The sequence below is a fragment of the Balaenoptera borealis genome (assembly GCF_965194805.1).
Source record: "Balaenoptera borealis genome assembly, chromosome: 5".
Taxonomy (NCBI): Eukaryota; Metazoa; Chordata; class Mammalia; order Artiodactyla; family Balaenopteridae; genus Balaenoptera; species Balaenoptera borealis.
Window position 1 is genome coordinate 70,028,499 of NC_138862.1, and position 17,633 is coordinate 70,046,131.

At 42.7% G+C, this 17,633-nt stretch overlaps 1 protein-coding gene across 12 annotated transcripts in view; it reads left to right on the plus strand.

Annotated features, from left to right (window-relative positions):
* The window catches only part of LOC309628841 (kalirin), a gene marked incomplete at its 3' end in the record, with an annotated part of 315,688 nt that overhangs the window by 9,977 nt on the left and 288,078 nt on the right, over window positions 1-17,633 (plus strand). For 8 of the 12 annotated variants that reach the window (XM_082392257.1, XM_082392258.1, XM_082392254.1 and 5 more), the window contains exons 2-4: window positions 733-941; window positions 4,230-4,404; window positions 17,386-17,581. In XM_082392257.1, coding sequence (XP_082248383.1) covers window positions 733-941; window positions 4,230-4,404; window positions 17,386-17,581 — 580 coding nt within the window. The remainder of the gene's footprint in view (window positions 1-732; window positions 942-4,229; window positions 4,405-17,385; window positions 17,582-17,633) is intronic. The other 4 variants (XM_082392269.1, XM_082392259.1, XM_082392260.1 and 1 more) reach the window with 1 other exon arrangement.

Consider the following 17,633-nt stretch of genomic DNA (forward strand, 5'->3'; position numbering starts at 1 on the left):
TTTCAGTAATTCAATTCAACTCCTCATCATTTCCAGTACTTATTCCATTCAAAATGCTATACTTAGCTCCTTTAAAGTTGTCTGACCAGTAATATCATCCTGACTGCATTTCATCATCTTGAATATCATGGGAGAAATGTCTCATAGTTACATTGAAATTAAGATAAGCTACATCTTTAGCATTCAACTTTCTAACCAACCAAGCAATCCTGAAAAGAATAAAATAATTTAGCATAGCACACATTTTCTTAATTAATCTTCACTTGGTTCTTACTGAGCGTCACATTCTTTCTTACATATTTGTAAAATCATGATACATTTCTAGGAATCAGCATCTAGCTACCTGGAGGAAGTATGCAGAGCCATCCTTTATGAAAGATGAAATAATATTTGTCCATCACCAGTTTCCTGTTCTTCCCAGTTGCTCAAAAATGAGTGAGCTTCCTGCTCTAAGACCACAGTTTCCCTAAACCACTGGGAAGTAAGGCTGAGGGTGATTCCTGTCCTTCAGGAATGCCAGCACTAATGGAGTAAACTTAACAGAGATGCGTAGTGAATATAAATACAGAAATGCAAACTGACCCATAGGGGTGCTGATTAGAAGGACAGTCTGATACCGCACTGACTGGTTGAGGGTAGGTTGGGTGACCTCAGTTCCACCCTCTTGCCCTTAACCCCAGCCCTGGCCTCTCCCACGTGCCCTGAGTGGAGTCTCTGCTCTCTCCCCCGCAGCTGTGGACATGGATGGAAGACCTTCAGAAGGAGATGCTGGAGGATGTCTGTGCAGACTCTGTGGATGCGGTCCAGGAACTGATCAAGCAGTTCCAGCAGCAGCAGACCGCTACTCTGGATGCCACACTCAACGTCATCAAGGAGGGCGAAGACCTTATCCAGCAGCTCAGGTCAGCGCCTCCCTCCCTGGGGGAGCCCAGCGAGGCCAGGTCAGCATGGGCAGTGCTTTCCAGTGGGAAATGCCTCGGACTAGATGCGAGATAAGTCATCATGTTCTGGTCTTGGCTCAGCCGCAGCCAGCTTTGTGGTCTTGTGTGAGCTTTGGTTTCTCCATCTGTCAGATATAAAAATGTCTGCACCATACCCAACTTGAATTTAGAGTGGAATAGTCAATGGAAAAGCTCTGATGTTTCAAAGCATTATGTATCATTGAAGACATTATTCAGCGATCAATAAGTAATATAAATACAACAAAAATTTAAATAAATAGTATCTTCATTAAGAATGATGGCATATTTGGTCATATGGAGAAATAGCCATTATGGAATATAGTGTTATTTGGCATCTGTTCTCAGGCTGCCTCTGAATTCTAGTGCTCCAGTTGGTGAAATGTAACCCCAAACGGTTACCTTTGGCCCTGTGAGAATGTAGGGAGTGTGTGATGTGTCCCACTCTGCTCTCCACTTACCCGCATATGACCTTTCCACCATTCCTTGCTACCCAGAAAATAAAACTCCTTCTCTATTGCCCTAAACAAAAATAACTAAGAAGGAATCTTAGAAAATCCTACCTGATACCTTATATTCATTTAGAATCATCCACACCATTGCCTCCTTTCTATTGTCATCAGTGTCTAGTTTCCTGTCCCTGTCAAGGGCATCGGCTCCTCAGGTAAAGTGTCATGAGGCCTTGAGCAAGCCCTCAGCAACCAGCCCTATGCCCAGGTGCTGTGTAAATAGGATTTGATGGCGCTGATGATGTCTACCTGCGGGGACTTGTTTGTATCCTCAGGTCACTGAATGCTGGGACCTCTGCCAGCTCTGGACAGAAATAATCTCATCAACAAGTCCCAGGACAGTCCTGGAGCCAGAGGGAATTACTTCAGTTGGAGAGGGCTTCCCCACCACCTCATACCAGTTGTCCAATTAAATAAACAATGAGAGCTTACCTTAAGATGGCCCTGGCATGCTTTTCTGTTGGATTAATCATTTCTATTCCAAACATGCACATGAAATGTTCTGAGTCCTCTTTTGCATACCAACGAGACAGCCTCTTTCCCTTCTTCCCCCAATTCACTGTCATGAGTATATAATATGTGACAGTTTCATCTGCCTACCTAGGAAACTCCACTGTTACTTGCTTCTGAAGAAAATGCCAAATAGTAGGCAGCCACTTAACCTCTCTGGGCCTCAGCTGCTTTGTCTGTGTGATTAAGGGGTTCACTCTAGGAGCTTGTCAGCTCTAGAATTATGTGATGGCTTTTGCATTTTCTCTCCAAATACTTTTCACAAACTTGGCTAGCCTCTCTGCGGGGCTGGGTCTGTGGAGGTGCCACTCGCTCTCATCCCCTGCCAACCTTGCGCCATACCTGAGGGCTGAAGGCTACTCAGTGATGGTAAAGGCAACGAGGTTGCCGATGCCTGTCCTACAAGTTTAAGTTCCATGGACTTCAGAGAGGACCATAGGCGTGTGACAAGAACCACTGGCGACTGTTCGTCCCCCCCACCAGTCTGATGCTATCCTGGACTCCCCTCCCTGATATCAAGACCAGTCAAAGAAAAAAAGCAAACGATGCCTAGTGGACATTGGCAGGATGCCTCACACATACCAGCGCACACATCTGCCCTAGGCCTCCACGTCTCCTCTGGCACTGATCAGCGAAGCACCTAAGGTGGTTTTTGTATCATCTCTATGATTCCTAGTGAATGTGACACTGACAGAGATGCTGAACAAAGTGACCAGAAATCATCCTCTTCCTTCTGGAAGCCGGGTGATAGAGAAAGACTGAGGGGAGCCGTCAGAAAGAATAGTCATATCCGCCCTCCTCAGCAAATGCGTAATGCACAGTGTTGAGTACTCCTCTTGAGTTCTTTTCGTAGTTGGGGGAAGCTGTGCAGCAATGGGCTTTCATGCCCAAGTAGGTCAGGGTGAGAAGGCAGGGATCAGAAGCTCTCTAGATGACAGACAGGGAGGCTCTTGACAAACTGGCTTTATGCTCCATCTAGAAATAGTGTGAACTCAGATACCATTGCTTCTGAGACAAGCACAGGCCAGAAGGACCTGGTTTTCAGAAAGGCTGCTGATGAGACCATTCAAAACTAATGATTTTCCCCTCTGACTTCTTAAACTGTGTCAGAAACTAAGGTATCATGAGATAATGAATGTGCTTGTTTGTTTCAAGTTCTAGGGCTCTAGCTTACTCAGTCAAGGCCCTGTAGAATCTAAACTTCTTGAACTCCACAGTTTTCCTATTATAATGGGCTCTGGAGGTGTCACCACCACCTCACTTGTCTGAGCAGATCAATATGTTTATCTCTTGGTTCCCTCTATGGCATGCCACCTCCCCTTGCTTCTTCTGTATAGACGCTCTCTGCTCAGAAAGCCCACCCCTCGCATCTACTCAGCTCATCCTTTTCTTCTAACACCCAGTTCTGGGCTCATCCTCTCTGAAGCCTTTGTTGGTTGTCCAGCCTCTTGTGCCCTAGCTTCTACTCCACAGCTGGACCCATCTCCAGTCAGCACCTGACATGTCACTGTCCTTTCAGCATTAACAGTCATTCATACAGCACGTTCCTGGTCACAGAGCACGGTTACACATGCCATCTTCTTTAACAGCAAACTGTGCCGTGAGTAGGGCAGGGATTATTAAGCCCACTTTACAGGAGGCAACTGGGCCTCAGGGAGGTGATTTCCCAAGGTCACCAGCCCATATATGTGAGAGGGGGACTTAAGCCAGGCTTGCAGCCTCCAGACCCCATGCTTTCCTAAGTATAGCTTGAAGCCTGTGTAATAACACCAGCCCATAACTTTGGCATAGAATTACAAAGGAGATGAATAATTTTGGCAGCCATGATCTCATTTTAACCATGATCCTATGAGGTAAAACTAGGAAGGATTTTTTTTTTTACATATGCCTTAATTTATCTACCCATATGTATTGTGATATGTGTATTTGTGTATGTGTGTCTTGAAATATGTATATATTAGACTACATATATGTATGGAACCATTCGATTTCTGTAACATTTGTGGAGCCCTTTTGCATGCATTATTTCATTTGATCCCGTCACAATTCTGCCTGAGGAATAGGACAGCAGCCAGCCTTAGAGCTATAGCGCTGTGAACCCCAAAGAGGGCACAGTAGCTTTGGCTCACCTACTACGCAGACAGTGCCAGGCTCACAGTAGCTTCCCGTCCCCCTCACTCAGACGAGGAAGGCCCCTCTGTCACTGTTAACATGTCAAGGCCCCTCCCTTCTCTCCCCGGCTCTGCCACAGGGACTCGGCTGTGTCCAGCAACAAGACGCCCCACGGTAGCTCCATCAGCCACATCGAGTCGGTGCTGCAGCAGCTCGACGACGCCCAGGTGCAGATGGAGGAGCTGTTCCACGAGCGAAAGATCAAGCTGGACATCTTCCTGCAGCTGCGCATCTTTGAGCAGTACACCATTGAGGTACAGGTGGGGAGGCGGTGCTGGGCAGGTGAGGTGCCCGAGGGCAGTGCCCCGGGAACCGGAAGGACTGCTGCGCAGTAGCCTGAGGGGATGGGAGGGGATTATGCCTCATGATATGTTTCTGGAAATCAGCAAATTCGCGTTCCACCGTGTTGGATTCCTTCCACTCCCCCTCACCCAGGCTGCCAAGCAGAGCCCCTCCCCTCGCTGTCTGTCTGGGATTACTCCATTGAGAAGGGGTTTGTTGGCTTGCATTGGACTCCTACTTGGCACTTGGGTTCCTGGCAGACCGCGGAGTTGGCTGTTTGGTGACTGAGGCAGACTTGTTGGATTCTATAGCTTCGTGAGTAGGAAGGTGTTAAAAGTAGGTGGTCTCCTCAGCTGGTGACTGTAGATCAGGGATTAGACGGGGTCACACAGCAGCCAGGAAGTCAGGAGCCACAGGAACGAAGACCCGAATCCTCAGTTTGCTTTCTGCTTGTTAAGAAAGTAAGCATATGTGAAGGACATTTGCTGGTTCATTTCCTTGGCTCCTCACTTCATTCTGGGAAGGTCAGAATCCGCTGTTCTGGTATATTTATGTCCTCTTTGTGATGCCTATTAATACTGTCTGCCCCACATAATATCCACCTTTTATTATCTTCTGCTTTGACACAGTAACTAAAGCCAGGCCAGTAGGGTTTCTGGGGTGCGAAGAGTATTCAACACCTATGGCGCTTTGTCCTTTTCAGGGATGGCAAAGGGTTAAATTAAGAGCTATATCTTCTCTTTGCTCCTGGCTGGTGTGTTGTGAAGGAAAACCAATTATCCCTCTACCATTCATTAAAACTTTACTTTGCATTCCAACCATCTCCTCCTAGTTGGGACTTCTGGGGGTCTGGGATTGATCTTCCCAACAATATTTGTGGAAACTTCTGTGGAACTGGTTTGGAAGGAAAATTATTATTTTTTCAAATGTTGTATGCTCCAATATCCCAATGCCAATGTCATTCACAATCCCACGCAGGACCAGAAAACTGTCCTGGCAACAGAAGCCCTCTTCTTCAATCCTGAGACCAAAAATGTTTATAATGAGAATCAGAAATGTAAAAAAAAACAAACAAACAAAAAGCAGTCCTAAAGCAATCCTTCCTATCCCTGACTCTCTTAATGACCTTTCCCTTCTTCACTGCTATCCTGACTTCCTGGAAGCCACTGCAGCTTTTTTGCTTAAAGATGTCATGTTCTAAAAGGTGCTTTCTGGACAGTTTCTGAAACAAAGGAAAAGACAAGTCTTTAAATTTAGATCTCAATTATCCTTCCAACTCATTCCATAACTTCAAGTAAATTTATTTATATTTCTTATTTATAATTTGTCTTGAATCTACACTCAAAGGGATTTCAGGTGGCAGACAGTATTAAAACATATATTGAAAGAACAGTGAAAATGCCAGTGGAAAATTAGAGACATTGGTATGCAGAAAGGAATGAAAGTGGGGTGACAAAAGTAATAAAGAAAGGAAAGAGGGGGCATGAGTTATTATTCTTTGGTAGTTGGGAGTGAGACTCACCGAAATAAACAGAGGTAATGTTTGGTTGCAGCAATGTTGGCTGCAGGCCCTCCCACAGTCCTCACCCACCGAGAGTGAGTATATCCATGGGGGAATTATGTTAGCAGGTGTGGGGATTTGACTGTTGTATTCTTTATCTACTCTCCTGTCATTCCAGGTCCACATCAAAAATGCTTAAGGGGGAGGGAATAACCTGAGGGTTTGGATGTTTAAGCTTTATTTGATGAGACAGCTGTGGGTTTGAGGTCTGGGTTGCTGGTTTATTTCCAGAACAGGTCAGTTAGCTTCACTTTGCCGCTTGAACTGTACCCCTGACATCAGCCAGGGGCATCAGTCCGGTGTGTTTGCCTGCAGTAATTCTGGGAAAATCCATTTCCAATCCAAAGCATATGTAAGAAGATATTCTTTTTTTTTAAAAAAAGTTGATTGTAAATCAAATACTTTAAAATTGGATCCTATTTAAATGTTGCAGTAGAAGAGTTTGATATTTAAATTGTAGGATTTGCATTTCTCAGCCTTTGTTTGTATAAATGTTTCCCCTCCCAGCCTGACAACAACTTGGACAGCTTGGTATGCAGCAAACCAGAAGTAGGGAAGTAGTATGAGGGTCTAATAAAATGAGGGAGATAAAAATAATAAACAGACCAAATGAGGGAGATAAAAATGAGGGTGATAAAAATTTAGTTCTGCACCCAGGTTTTAGAAGGGGTCTTGTTCCCCATTTCGGATGTGGCCCAAACCTTGGGGAAATGCTGCTTTTCATCTTAGACAGAAATGGAAATCCTGCCAAACCTATGGAAAATGTCTCCTTCAAGTCAGATTGTCAGAAGTTATTTTTGAGGGTGATGAGATTATTTCAAATACCAGCTAGGGTTTCACTGTGATGATGAAGGGCAAACTTCTAGAGAAGATTCAGAGTGTGAAACTGAGGGTGATTTCTGTAATGAGAGCCATGCTGGAGCTGATATAAGCCAGGGCAGAGGCTGTCACTGCAGGACCCACAGCTATGGTTTCCTTTCCTAAAGGAAGGCATTTGATGGACATACTCGGAATTCCTAGGGATTACTGAAAACCAGAGCTGACCTGCTCCCCTGACATTTGGGTAATCTAAGTGTGACTCCTTAACCATGTCACTGATGGCTGGCATGGGCTAATTAACTTTAAAATTAAGGTTAACACATGAGTTGCAGCACCAGTCTTGTTTTACTCAATTATATGGCCTCCAGGGTATACCCGGGATGGGGTCAGGGGGTACGCCCGCTGAGAGTGAAACTTATCCCAGACGTATTAGGCAAGTGTTCAGAAACCAGGACTGCAGCTGCATTCCTGACACTCCTTCTTAGACTCCCTGGAGACTAGATGAAGTGACCCATAGCGGAACATGATGCTCTTTAAAGTTTTTTCCCTGTAAGTTCAGCCGCCTATGAAAGATAAGTTATAGGAAACAGTTGTAATGGAAGAGACACTTCAGCAAATGCAAATAATGTTTATTTTGTGGTGGTAAGAATATGGATGATTTCTTCTTGTTTTTGATAACTCCATGCATTTCACCTTTTCTACAATTAATCAGAATGATCAGAAAGAAATAAAAAAAATATTTTTAGAAGCAGGAACAGGACAGTGGTCTCCAAACTCTTTTGATTAGACACTCAATAAAATATTTTTGAACTTGCAACCCCCTATATATGCATCCATATTAATTTATAAATTATATACATGTTATACTATCACTAATAATCTCAAAACTCACTGTGCCCTTAGGGTGAAGTTTGACTTTTTCATTAGAAGTTGTAGTTCCGTATTTCAAATAGTCTTCTTGATAATTTTCAATTATTTTTTGGTTCTGGTTTCTTGACAGACCTGATTAGATTGTCATTGTTTCTTTACCCCATCATGTGGCTGCCAAAGAGTTCAAAGTTCTCTTGTGCTTTCATGTTAGTATTATCTTCAAACTGTAGTTTCTTTGAGGAACCGTGTTAAGCCACGTCTTCTTGTGAAGGGTGGTTTAGTTAAAACTAGATAATAGATAAGTCCATTTAACTGGGCACATGAAAACAGCAATAATTTGAAATATGCTGAAAGCAACTGAACAAATGAGCCAGTCTGCCCCTCTGCATTGTGGTCCTTCCACCGTCCCTGAGGTGCCCTGCCCACCACATCACCTGCCATGACTTCCGAGTGAGACTCCGGTGTCAGTACCCTATGAAAGTCTGGGGAAACGTCATATCTTTTTTTATTGGTTTGATCAAATATGTGTGCATATAATATATATGCACATACATATGCTTATTTATATACAGAGAATATTTCTCTCTGTTATCAGTGGATAATCTTGGGTATCCCCTGGGGTGGGCATACCCATGTTGGAGAGTACTAGGAATGACACCAAGAAAGATACTCTATACAAGGGGCTAAAAAATAGGCCACAGTTACGATCTTTCTTTTAAATTTCTGACTCTATAATTACAACCAAAGTTTTCTCAATGTACCTGAAAATTAATCTGCATCATTAACCCAGGTAAGGAATGGAATAGCAAACTATAAATCCATGGGGTTCACATTAGGACAAGTTGGGGCCAGGCTGAGGCTGAGGAAAATGGCCTTCAAGGAGGAAAATTCTGCCCAGAGGAGAGAAAGCTGATTGTAATTTGCACTGGTGGTCTCAACTCTGCAATTGGTTGTATGCAGAGGCCTTTCACGTTTTACACTTGATAAACATTTAGTGAGCACCTACTATCAATACAGCTTGATAAACATTTGTGAGCACCTACTATGCACCAAAAATTGTGTTGGGCATTGAGGATGAAACAACCCCTGCTATCAGTGGGCTAGTTGGGGAGAACCATAGAAATAGAACCATCCTATAATGTGATCATTCTATGACAGAGAGAAGCTTACAGCTTGATGAGAACACTGAGACAGGAATGCTTAGCTTTCTCAGGCTGCCCGTGGAAGGTTTCCCAATGAGATGACACCTGGAGGACAGGTAAAAGTTGGTGGCTAGGATTTGGCATCTCTGAAGGATGCCATCTAGCCTCTACCAGAATATCTCCAGAGCCCAGAAGCAGGGTTGGGGAGAGGAGGGAGCTCAGGATCTCATTATTGTGTTGAACCAAGATCTCCACCCTTCTACCCTTTGGTCCTGGTTCTGTTCTCTGGAAAAACAGAACAAATCTGCTCCCTTTTATTTGGCAACCTTAAAAATATTTGAAAATGTTCATCACAGACCTCTTTTCCTTTATCTGAAAAGTGTTGAGATTGTGTAAGTTATTTCTGCAGTCCCCTCTGACTCTAAAACTTCGATAACTACTTCTCTTTATTGTCAGCCCTTTTCTGTGGGACATAAGCTCCGATGTACTCGCTGCTTTCTGGGTACACATTGTACCTCTCCTGGTTGCCCCCTGCTGGCTGGGCTGTAGTTAGCCACGGCTGGCTTACACACACCCCTTGGGAGCTGTGTGTCCAGGACCCTGGTGCTCTCCCAGCACAGCCCAGGAGATAGGGGCCTTTTCTGCCTTGTTGAGGCTTGTGCTCCCTTAAAAGCCCCTGGTTGTCTTTTCAAGATACGTGCTTCCAATACACTGACTTTTTTTTTTTAACTTAAATGAAAGCTTTTTATGTATTTTTCCTCTCAAATTTTACTTTTTTTTTAGGCCCAGTTCTTCAGCCTATCAAAATAAATTTAATTTATTATTGCTATCAGTATTTCAACAATTTGAAATATTGGCCAGGTCAGGCAGGACTCTGCGGTGCTTCACTGGAAGTTTTCCTTCAGTGACACAGCCGTCAGCCTGCACAGTCATTCTTTCAAAGGGCCACATCATCTTCTAGTCCAATTTCATAGCCCTTTCCTCCATAGATACAGTGTGAGACTGCAAAGCCTTGCTGTTCTCCATGTTTGTAACATGCCTTAAATGCACCAACTTAGTAACTATATCAAGAAAGAAAATGAGATCTGTTTGAGATCAATTTTTGTGGGTTCCCTTGGGATTCCTACAGCATTTTCTAAATGTACCCCAAATCGTTTGCAAAGGAAATGCAGAATAAATACAATAAAGTAAACCAAAATTCTCACAAAATATTTATTTGATAGTTTCTTCTAGATTTTTGTCAAATTGGTTTCAGGATCATTGGGAGTTTCCCCTAACATCTTCCTTTAAAAAAAAAAAAGGATTATTTACACAGCTTTAGTATTCCGGCATGTCACTTGTTTTTGGCAAATTATCAAAGATCCCTGATGGAAGCTTTCAGATCATTCTGTAATGGGGTGGGTAATGTGGACCTGAAGGCAGGTGACATTATCAAGGTTCAAATGCTGTCTTCTTCTCCTTTCTGGTAAAGATAACAGGGAACTCAGTAGAAGGAAATGATGTAAGCTCCAGCACTGGGTGTTTAGCTTTCACGGGAGAAAACCCATTCTGACACTCAAGCATTGATAAGTTTTAGAATGGGTGAACAGTATACATCATAGGAGCTCTTCAACAGAGGAGAGATTTTTTTGAAAACAGAATAGAGTCCTACAAGTCTCAAACTGATTAAGAGGCAAAGATATGGGCAAAATAAAGACTAAAGATCAGTCATGATTATAAAAGATCTCAGTTTTAATCATGATGATAATGAAAAAAGAACATGAACCTGGTCATAAAAATTGTGTTCCATTATCCAAATTATCCAATTGGAATCGAAATTAGGTGACCGAACATTGGAACTCATCAGTTACAGTGTTGCAATATGTTCTTACATTTTTTTGCCAAAAATCAAAAAACAACTGAGTGGATATCTTTACTGCTAAGTCCTTCTGCTTTTCCAGAAAACTCTTGCAGTATCCTCAAAGGTTTTCTTATAGCTACATAAAGAAATATTTTAACTCTTTAGACAGGTTATATATATTTCTAAAACAGAGGGGAATTCTATGATATACTTTTAAAATAATCTGTATTAGAATTCACTAATCCTCATCATTTTATAAATTGATTAACAGAAAAAAACTTAACACTAGACTAGACAAGAAGAACAAATGACTTTGGTAATTTAGTTTATTTTAGTTTCACAGTGGTAATGCATATCAATGTACATACCCATTATAGATAAAATAGCCCTTCCCATGCAGTGAGACTGTCTCTTTAGCTGCAGTATGTCTTTCCCTATCAGCCAGCACTTGTAGGTCAGTGGAGAATATTTAGCTTTTGCTTTTCTCATTTTAATACAAATAATGACATTATATTTAGAACAGAAAGATGTTCATTTGCAATTGACAGCTCATGTATTTCAGAGCATCTTACCACAATGAAATGCCTTGGATCCTTCCTCGCCACTGTTAGTTGGAATGGGACTGGACCTTAATGTACATAACATATGCAGTGTTGATACACACAGACACACACACCCTTTGCTGAGAGGCAGTATAGTGCAGTCATTGAGTATGCAGTATTTTGAGTTAGAGTGCCTGGGTTTGAAACCCTGTTTCACCAGCTTTACTAATTGTGTGACTTTTAGACAAGTTACTCATTTGGTTTCCTCATCTGAGAAATAGGTATGAGAATAAAAATTCCCAGTCCCCATAGGGTTATTAAGGATTTAATGAGTTAACACATAGAACATTTTTAGCAAAGTGCCTAGCACTTAAACACTTTAATACATTGTAGTCAGCATTGTTATTATTAATAAAATACCTAAATAATATATATTGGGTTGGCCAAAAGTTCGTTCGGGTTCTTCCATAAGATGTTATGGAAGAACTTGAACAAACCTTTTGGCCAACCCGATACTAATATGCTGTATATACATATACATATGTATATGTATTTGCATCCAGATTTTAAGCAAACATTCCATCTTATTCTCCCCCATTGTTTCTCTCTGAATTTGTTACCCAATCCTGTTAGGTGATCCCTGAGTGTTCACATAACTGCTGTGAGAGCCACAGGCATTTGTGCTTGCCATACAGAGAATGTGCCCATGCAGAGGGCAGGTTACACTTCTCTTTGCCACAGCTTTTGTCCCAGTGTTCACACCCCAATGCCGGATTGCAGATGTGTCTCCTGTTCATGGCAAAGGCCCCTGGGAAACCAGAGAATTCTAGATAGGTTAACGTGACCTTTATACTGAGTATAAATACTCAGTGTCAATTTTTTTTTTAACGTCTTCATTGGAGTATAATTGCTTTACAATGGTGTGTTAGTTTCTGCTGTATAACGAAGTGAATCAGCTATACATATACATACATCCCCATATCTCCTCCCTCTTGTGTCTCCCACCCTCCCTATCCCACCCCTCTAGGTGGTCACAAAGCACCGAATTTTTTAAATTTACCAACTCTTCAACAAAAATATCCTACTGGGGGAAGACTCTGTGGGTTTTTTTTTGAATGGGTAAACTATTCCTGGCATTATATAAGGTCACAAACACACAGTTTATTGATCTGTTCAAAGCACATGATTAATTTCAAAGGTTCATGTGAAGTGAAGAAAATGGAGTTATCAGGAATTTGTGGGGGTTTTTTTAGAGAAGAAAACAAGGGAAAGGTTAAACAGGCACTTCTCTGAAGTGAGAAAAATAAAAAGAAAGCTATCCCCTGAAGTTAGTTCTTGGACCAGCTCTGTTGATATGACACCGTGGTTAAGAGCCCTGGACTTTGTAGTTGAATGCTGAGCTCTGCCACCACCAGCTCTGAGACCATGAGGCAAATGATCTGACTTCTGTGTGCCTTCGTTTCCTCCTAGAGTTGCTATGAGGATGAAATAAAAGAAAATCAAATGCTTAACACTGTCTATCCCATAATAAATGCAGAATTCAGGGTAGAATCTTCTTTTAACCATGATCATCATCTTCATCATGATCACCAGCATCTAAAAATGATCTGAAGAAAAGGACTACACAGTGAGATTTCCAACTTTGCAGCTGATAATAAAGAGCTAAGGTGATGGGAATAGACCATAGGAAGTGGGAAGAGAGGAACAGGTGAGTTCTGTTTCAGGCAGGTACACTTGGGGGTGAGGGGAGAAAGCATTCTCTACACATAACTCCTGGGAAGGACCCAGAAAATGGGAGGAGCCAGTGAAGAGGGCTTTCTGAGAACAGAGCCCAAGGCTACTGCTAAACCAAGTCCCTTGGGTCAGTTTTTGACCACAGAATACTGGATTCAGTGAATCTCATCTGGTAGGAAAGCTTTGGTCTTCTTTTTGAAGTGTCTTCCCATTTCCCACTGCCTCTTATCCTTTCTAAATTCCTGTTCACCTCCTTCTCTGATTTTCCTTATGGCTGTGGCTCTAGAGTAGATAATTGTTAGAATAGAAACACTGCCAGTGTATCTCTCATATCCTCACATGCCAATTAATTCAGAAGAGTGAGGCAGAGAGAGGCCACTGGAGCCCAGAGAGGAGCTGAGTGAGCCAGGAGCCGAGATGGAGCTAACTGAGTGGAAGGAGAAAGCAAAATAGGTTGATTGAAAGCTGAATGCCCTGTGGGTACTTTCTATTCCATCTTTCACTCATTTGGTTCAGGCCCTAGTTTCTGCCTAGTACAAATTCTTCCAGGTTTCTTTTCCAAATGGAGTTAGATCACCAGATTAATCCCCAGGCAGGTTTTTCTTTTCATGGCTTTGTCTCTGTGTTAGCAAATTAGCCCATGTGCCATGTTATGATATAAGCCGGAGAAAAATGTCAGGTTCTGGGGGTTGTCATGAAGCTCTTCATGCCAGAGGGGTGACTTTGAAGGGCAGTGAGGACTTGAGCAGACTGGGAGGAGGGACAAGGACATCTCAGGGCTGCTGGACCAGAGAAGGTGATTGGAGAGGGCAGAGCTACCTCTCAGGATCAGGGAGCAAACCAGATGCCTGGTTCACATAACAGAAGAGCATGAGATGGGGCCGGAAAGCTAGGTTTGTTCATTAGCTGTAAAGCAAGCTTCGGGTTTGAAAACAAATTTTTTTCTTTAAAAAAAAAAAAAGAGCCCCTGCTATATGCCAACCTTATGCTCCAGAAAGAAGGTGGAGAGAGGGAAACCAATGACAGAATATTCCTTGAGGAAACAGAAAATACTCAGGAAAGAAAATAATTTAAACTCCAGCCGACATTCAAAATTCATAAATCAGACTATTTCAAAGCTCTGGGCATCAGTTCTTGGGGATTTGGGAAGAAAGTCAGACACAGAGAGAGTAAAGAGTGTGTAGACCCAGGGAGGGAGACTTGGAAGCCAGGCTGTTGCATTGAGTAGCTCCTTGAAATTCTCATTCTTCAGGCTTCATGACAGACTTGGGTCCTTCAGCTCAATGGTATTGGGAGGTACGGGTGGAGAAGGGGAAGGAAGGAATATAGAAACAACAGATATAGAATCCTGGGCATACTTCACATTTGCTTTAGATTCAGATTCCCAAGATACCAGACCTCTGAGCCTCACTATTCCAACCAAAGCACCTCACCTTTGCTCTGCCCTAACCAGGACCCTCGACACTTGCCTTTCTGCTCTACAGACTCAGGCTTTGGGGCCCCTCTGGGATCTTCCTGCAGCAAACAACTTCTTCATAGACTCAGTTTCATGAAAACAAAACAAAAACTAAAATGTAAAGAAAAGGCAGACTCTTCCTTTCATGCTTGTTTTCTTATTTTTATTTTCCTTAAGATTGTAGACAAGGAAATGGACTAAAAATTTTGTTTGGGCTATTTTCCATATATTATCTGATAAATGACTTATATCCAGCATATATTAAGAACTCTTACAAATCTATAATCAAAAGATAACCTAGCTTTTGAAAAATGAGCACAAAACTCAACACTTTCTGAAAGTAGGTACCAACAGTCAATAAGCATATGAAATGTGTTCACCACCATGAGTCATCAGGGAAATACAACCTCAAACCATAATGAGATATCACTTCACACCCACTAGCTTGGCTAAAATTAAATAGACTGATAATACCAAATGATGGTGAGCAAATGGAACTTTCACAGAGAATGCGAAATTCCTCTTGAGAATGTTAAACGTACACTTACCCTATGACCCTACAATTGCACTCCTAAGTGACCCTCAAGAGAAATGAAAACCAGTGTCCACAGTAAGACTTGTACAAGAACTTTCACATCAGCCTTATTCATAATAGCCAAACACTGAAAACAACCCAGGAGTTCACCAGCTAGAGGATGGATACACAAATCATGGTATCTCTATACCATGGAACAATACTCAGCAGTAGCAAGGAATGAACTGATACAACACAGATAAATCTTAAATACAGCGTGTTGAACACAGAAGCTAGACATGAAAGAGTCCATACTGTATGATTTCATTTGTATGGAATCTAGGAATCTGTGAGGATAGAAATCAGAAAATGGTACCTGAAGTGGGGCAGGGGCAGGAACTGACTGGAAAGGATGACTCCCTAGGGTGATGGAAAGGTCCTATATTTTGTTTTTGGTGATGGCTACACGGGTAACTAAACTTGTCAAAACTCATAGAGCTGAATGCTTAAAATTTATGTATCTTATTATATGTAAATTATACTTCAATTTTTTTAAATACAGGAAGGAAAAACATAGCTATAGGCCTAGTCTACAAAGGCCTATTCATTCTATAAATTATCTCTTATAAATTATAAGTTATCTCTCTTATTTTTCTCAGTTTAACTCCTTTCTCTAGTTAGATAATGAAATGCTTTTCAAAGATGGGATGTAGGGGGTGTGGGTTCGATCCCTGTCGGGGAGCTAAGATCCCACACGCCTCGTGGCCAAAAAACCAAAACATAAAACAGAAGCAATAATGTAACAAATTCAATAAAGACTTTAAAAATGGTCCACATCAAAAAAAATCTAAAAAAAAAAAAAAAAGACGGGATATAACAAAAACCTGTTTGCCTACCAACCTGCTTGTTCCCAGATCCTCAAGGGCTCCCCACAATAAGTAGATACTAGGTTTTCGGGATGAGCTTGGTGGATCCCTTAGTTGACCTGCAAAGAGGTGGCGGCATGAGATGAGAACCCACGACAGTGAAGGTAATATTTTTACAGTTCCCCATTTCTGCTTCAAAGAGAGAAACTGCACTTTCAGTGGCGGAAAGTCTTACTGTTAGACAAAGAGTGGAATCCTGTGCCCTGGATGGCAGCCCCTCACAAGGGACTGCTCGCCTTTCCCATCCCAGCCTTTATGGCCCCGGCACAGCATGGCACAGCACCATCTCTCAGCTGCATCTTTCCTTCTCTTTGTCCCCTGATGCTCCTGGACAGCAGTGTTTGGTAATTGGGAAGGTTATGCCACATGTCAGCTGGGATGAGACCCAGCATGATGAAAATCACTAAGCTGGGCTCTGGGCCGTGTGCTTAGGCTGCCTGGGCCATACTGCAACTGTGTGATCTGGGGTGAGGCTTCCATTGCCTTCCCAGAAAAGAGGGTGACAGCACCTGTGCCATTGCCTTCACAGGACTACCACAGGGGTAGCATGCGATAACAGACCTGAAAACCGTTTTAGAAAAGGTTTTATTTGATTCACGTATCAGGTAGAATTATTATCCAATTCAATACTTCTGAGTTCTTACTATGTGGATGATAGCAGTGATTGTAAAGGAAGTATAGGATTCCGTCTCTATTTACAGGCACATATTTGCGAGTAAACAAGGGCACATCATGTGAGTGAAGGTGTAGAGCAATAACCAATTAGCAAAGTCATATTAGGGCAAGGTTTTCCTTCACTACATGTTCAGTCTTCATTAGACTCATTCATGCCTCAATAGAGTTTAATCTGCTTGGATTTCTAGAGGTAAGTTATACATTTATACCTCGTTTTGTTACCACTTCCTGGTGTCAGCCATTGTAGCAGAGAGAATACTGTACAACAGAACATGGGAACCAGATCGGGACCCCTGGGTTTGGGGTCTAACCAATTGTGTAACCTCGGGCCATTTACCAGGATTCTCCAGCCCTCTGTTTCTGGTTCTTGAAAAGAGTTAGACTCAGTACTTAATTTCTGAGGCCCTCTCCAATGATGAGATCTTTACAACAACAGTTGTGGTATGGTGGACAAAGTCTTTGCAGTCAGGAGAAGAACTGAGTAATGTCCTCAGGTCATGCCCCTCATGAGCAGGGTGAACTCTGGGCAAAGCATTCCATCTGTGTGAGTGAGTGTCAGCTTCCTCTTCTGTGAGATGGACCTGGGGATGTCCACCCTGCCTGCCTCTCCAGGTTATTGTGGGGGTAGGATGAGATGGAGTGTGAAAACCTTTCTAAACCATAATCCATCATGTAAGTATTTGCTGCTGCTGTAGACATTGAAACACGGGAGAACACTTTTAAAGGCATGCATACGTGGGTGCATGGCACCATTGCTTAAACGTAATCTAGGGGTCAGAAAAGAGATGCAAAGTAGAGACAGATCTGAAGCTTGGGTTAGTTAACAAGGCTCTTGTGGACCAGTGAGCCTGCACTGATGGTGGTTCCCTCACAGGTGACGGCAGAGCTAGATGCCTGGAATGAGGACTTGCTTCGGCAGATGAATGACTTCAACACGGAGGATCTGACGCTGGCGGAGCAGCGGCTGCAGCGCCACACGGAGCGGAAGCTGGCCATGAACAACATGACCTTTGAGGTCATCCAGCAGGGCCAGGATCTGCACCAGTACATCATGGAGGTCCAGGCCTCAGGTAGGCGACCTGTCCCGTGCTCCTGCTTCCGGTGGGGAGATGATGGAGACAA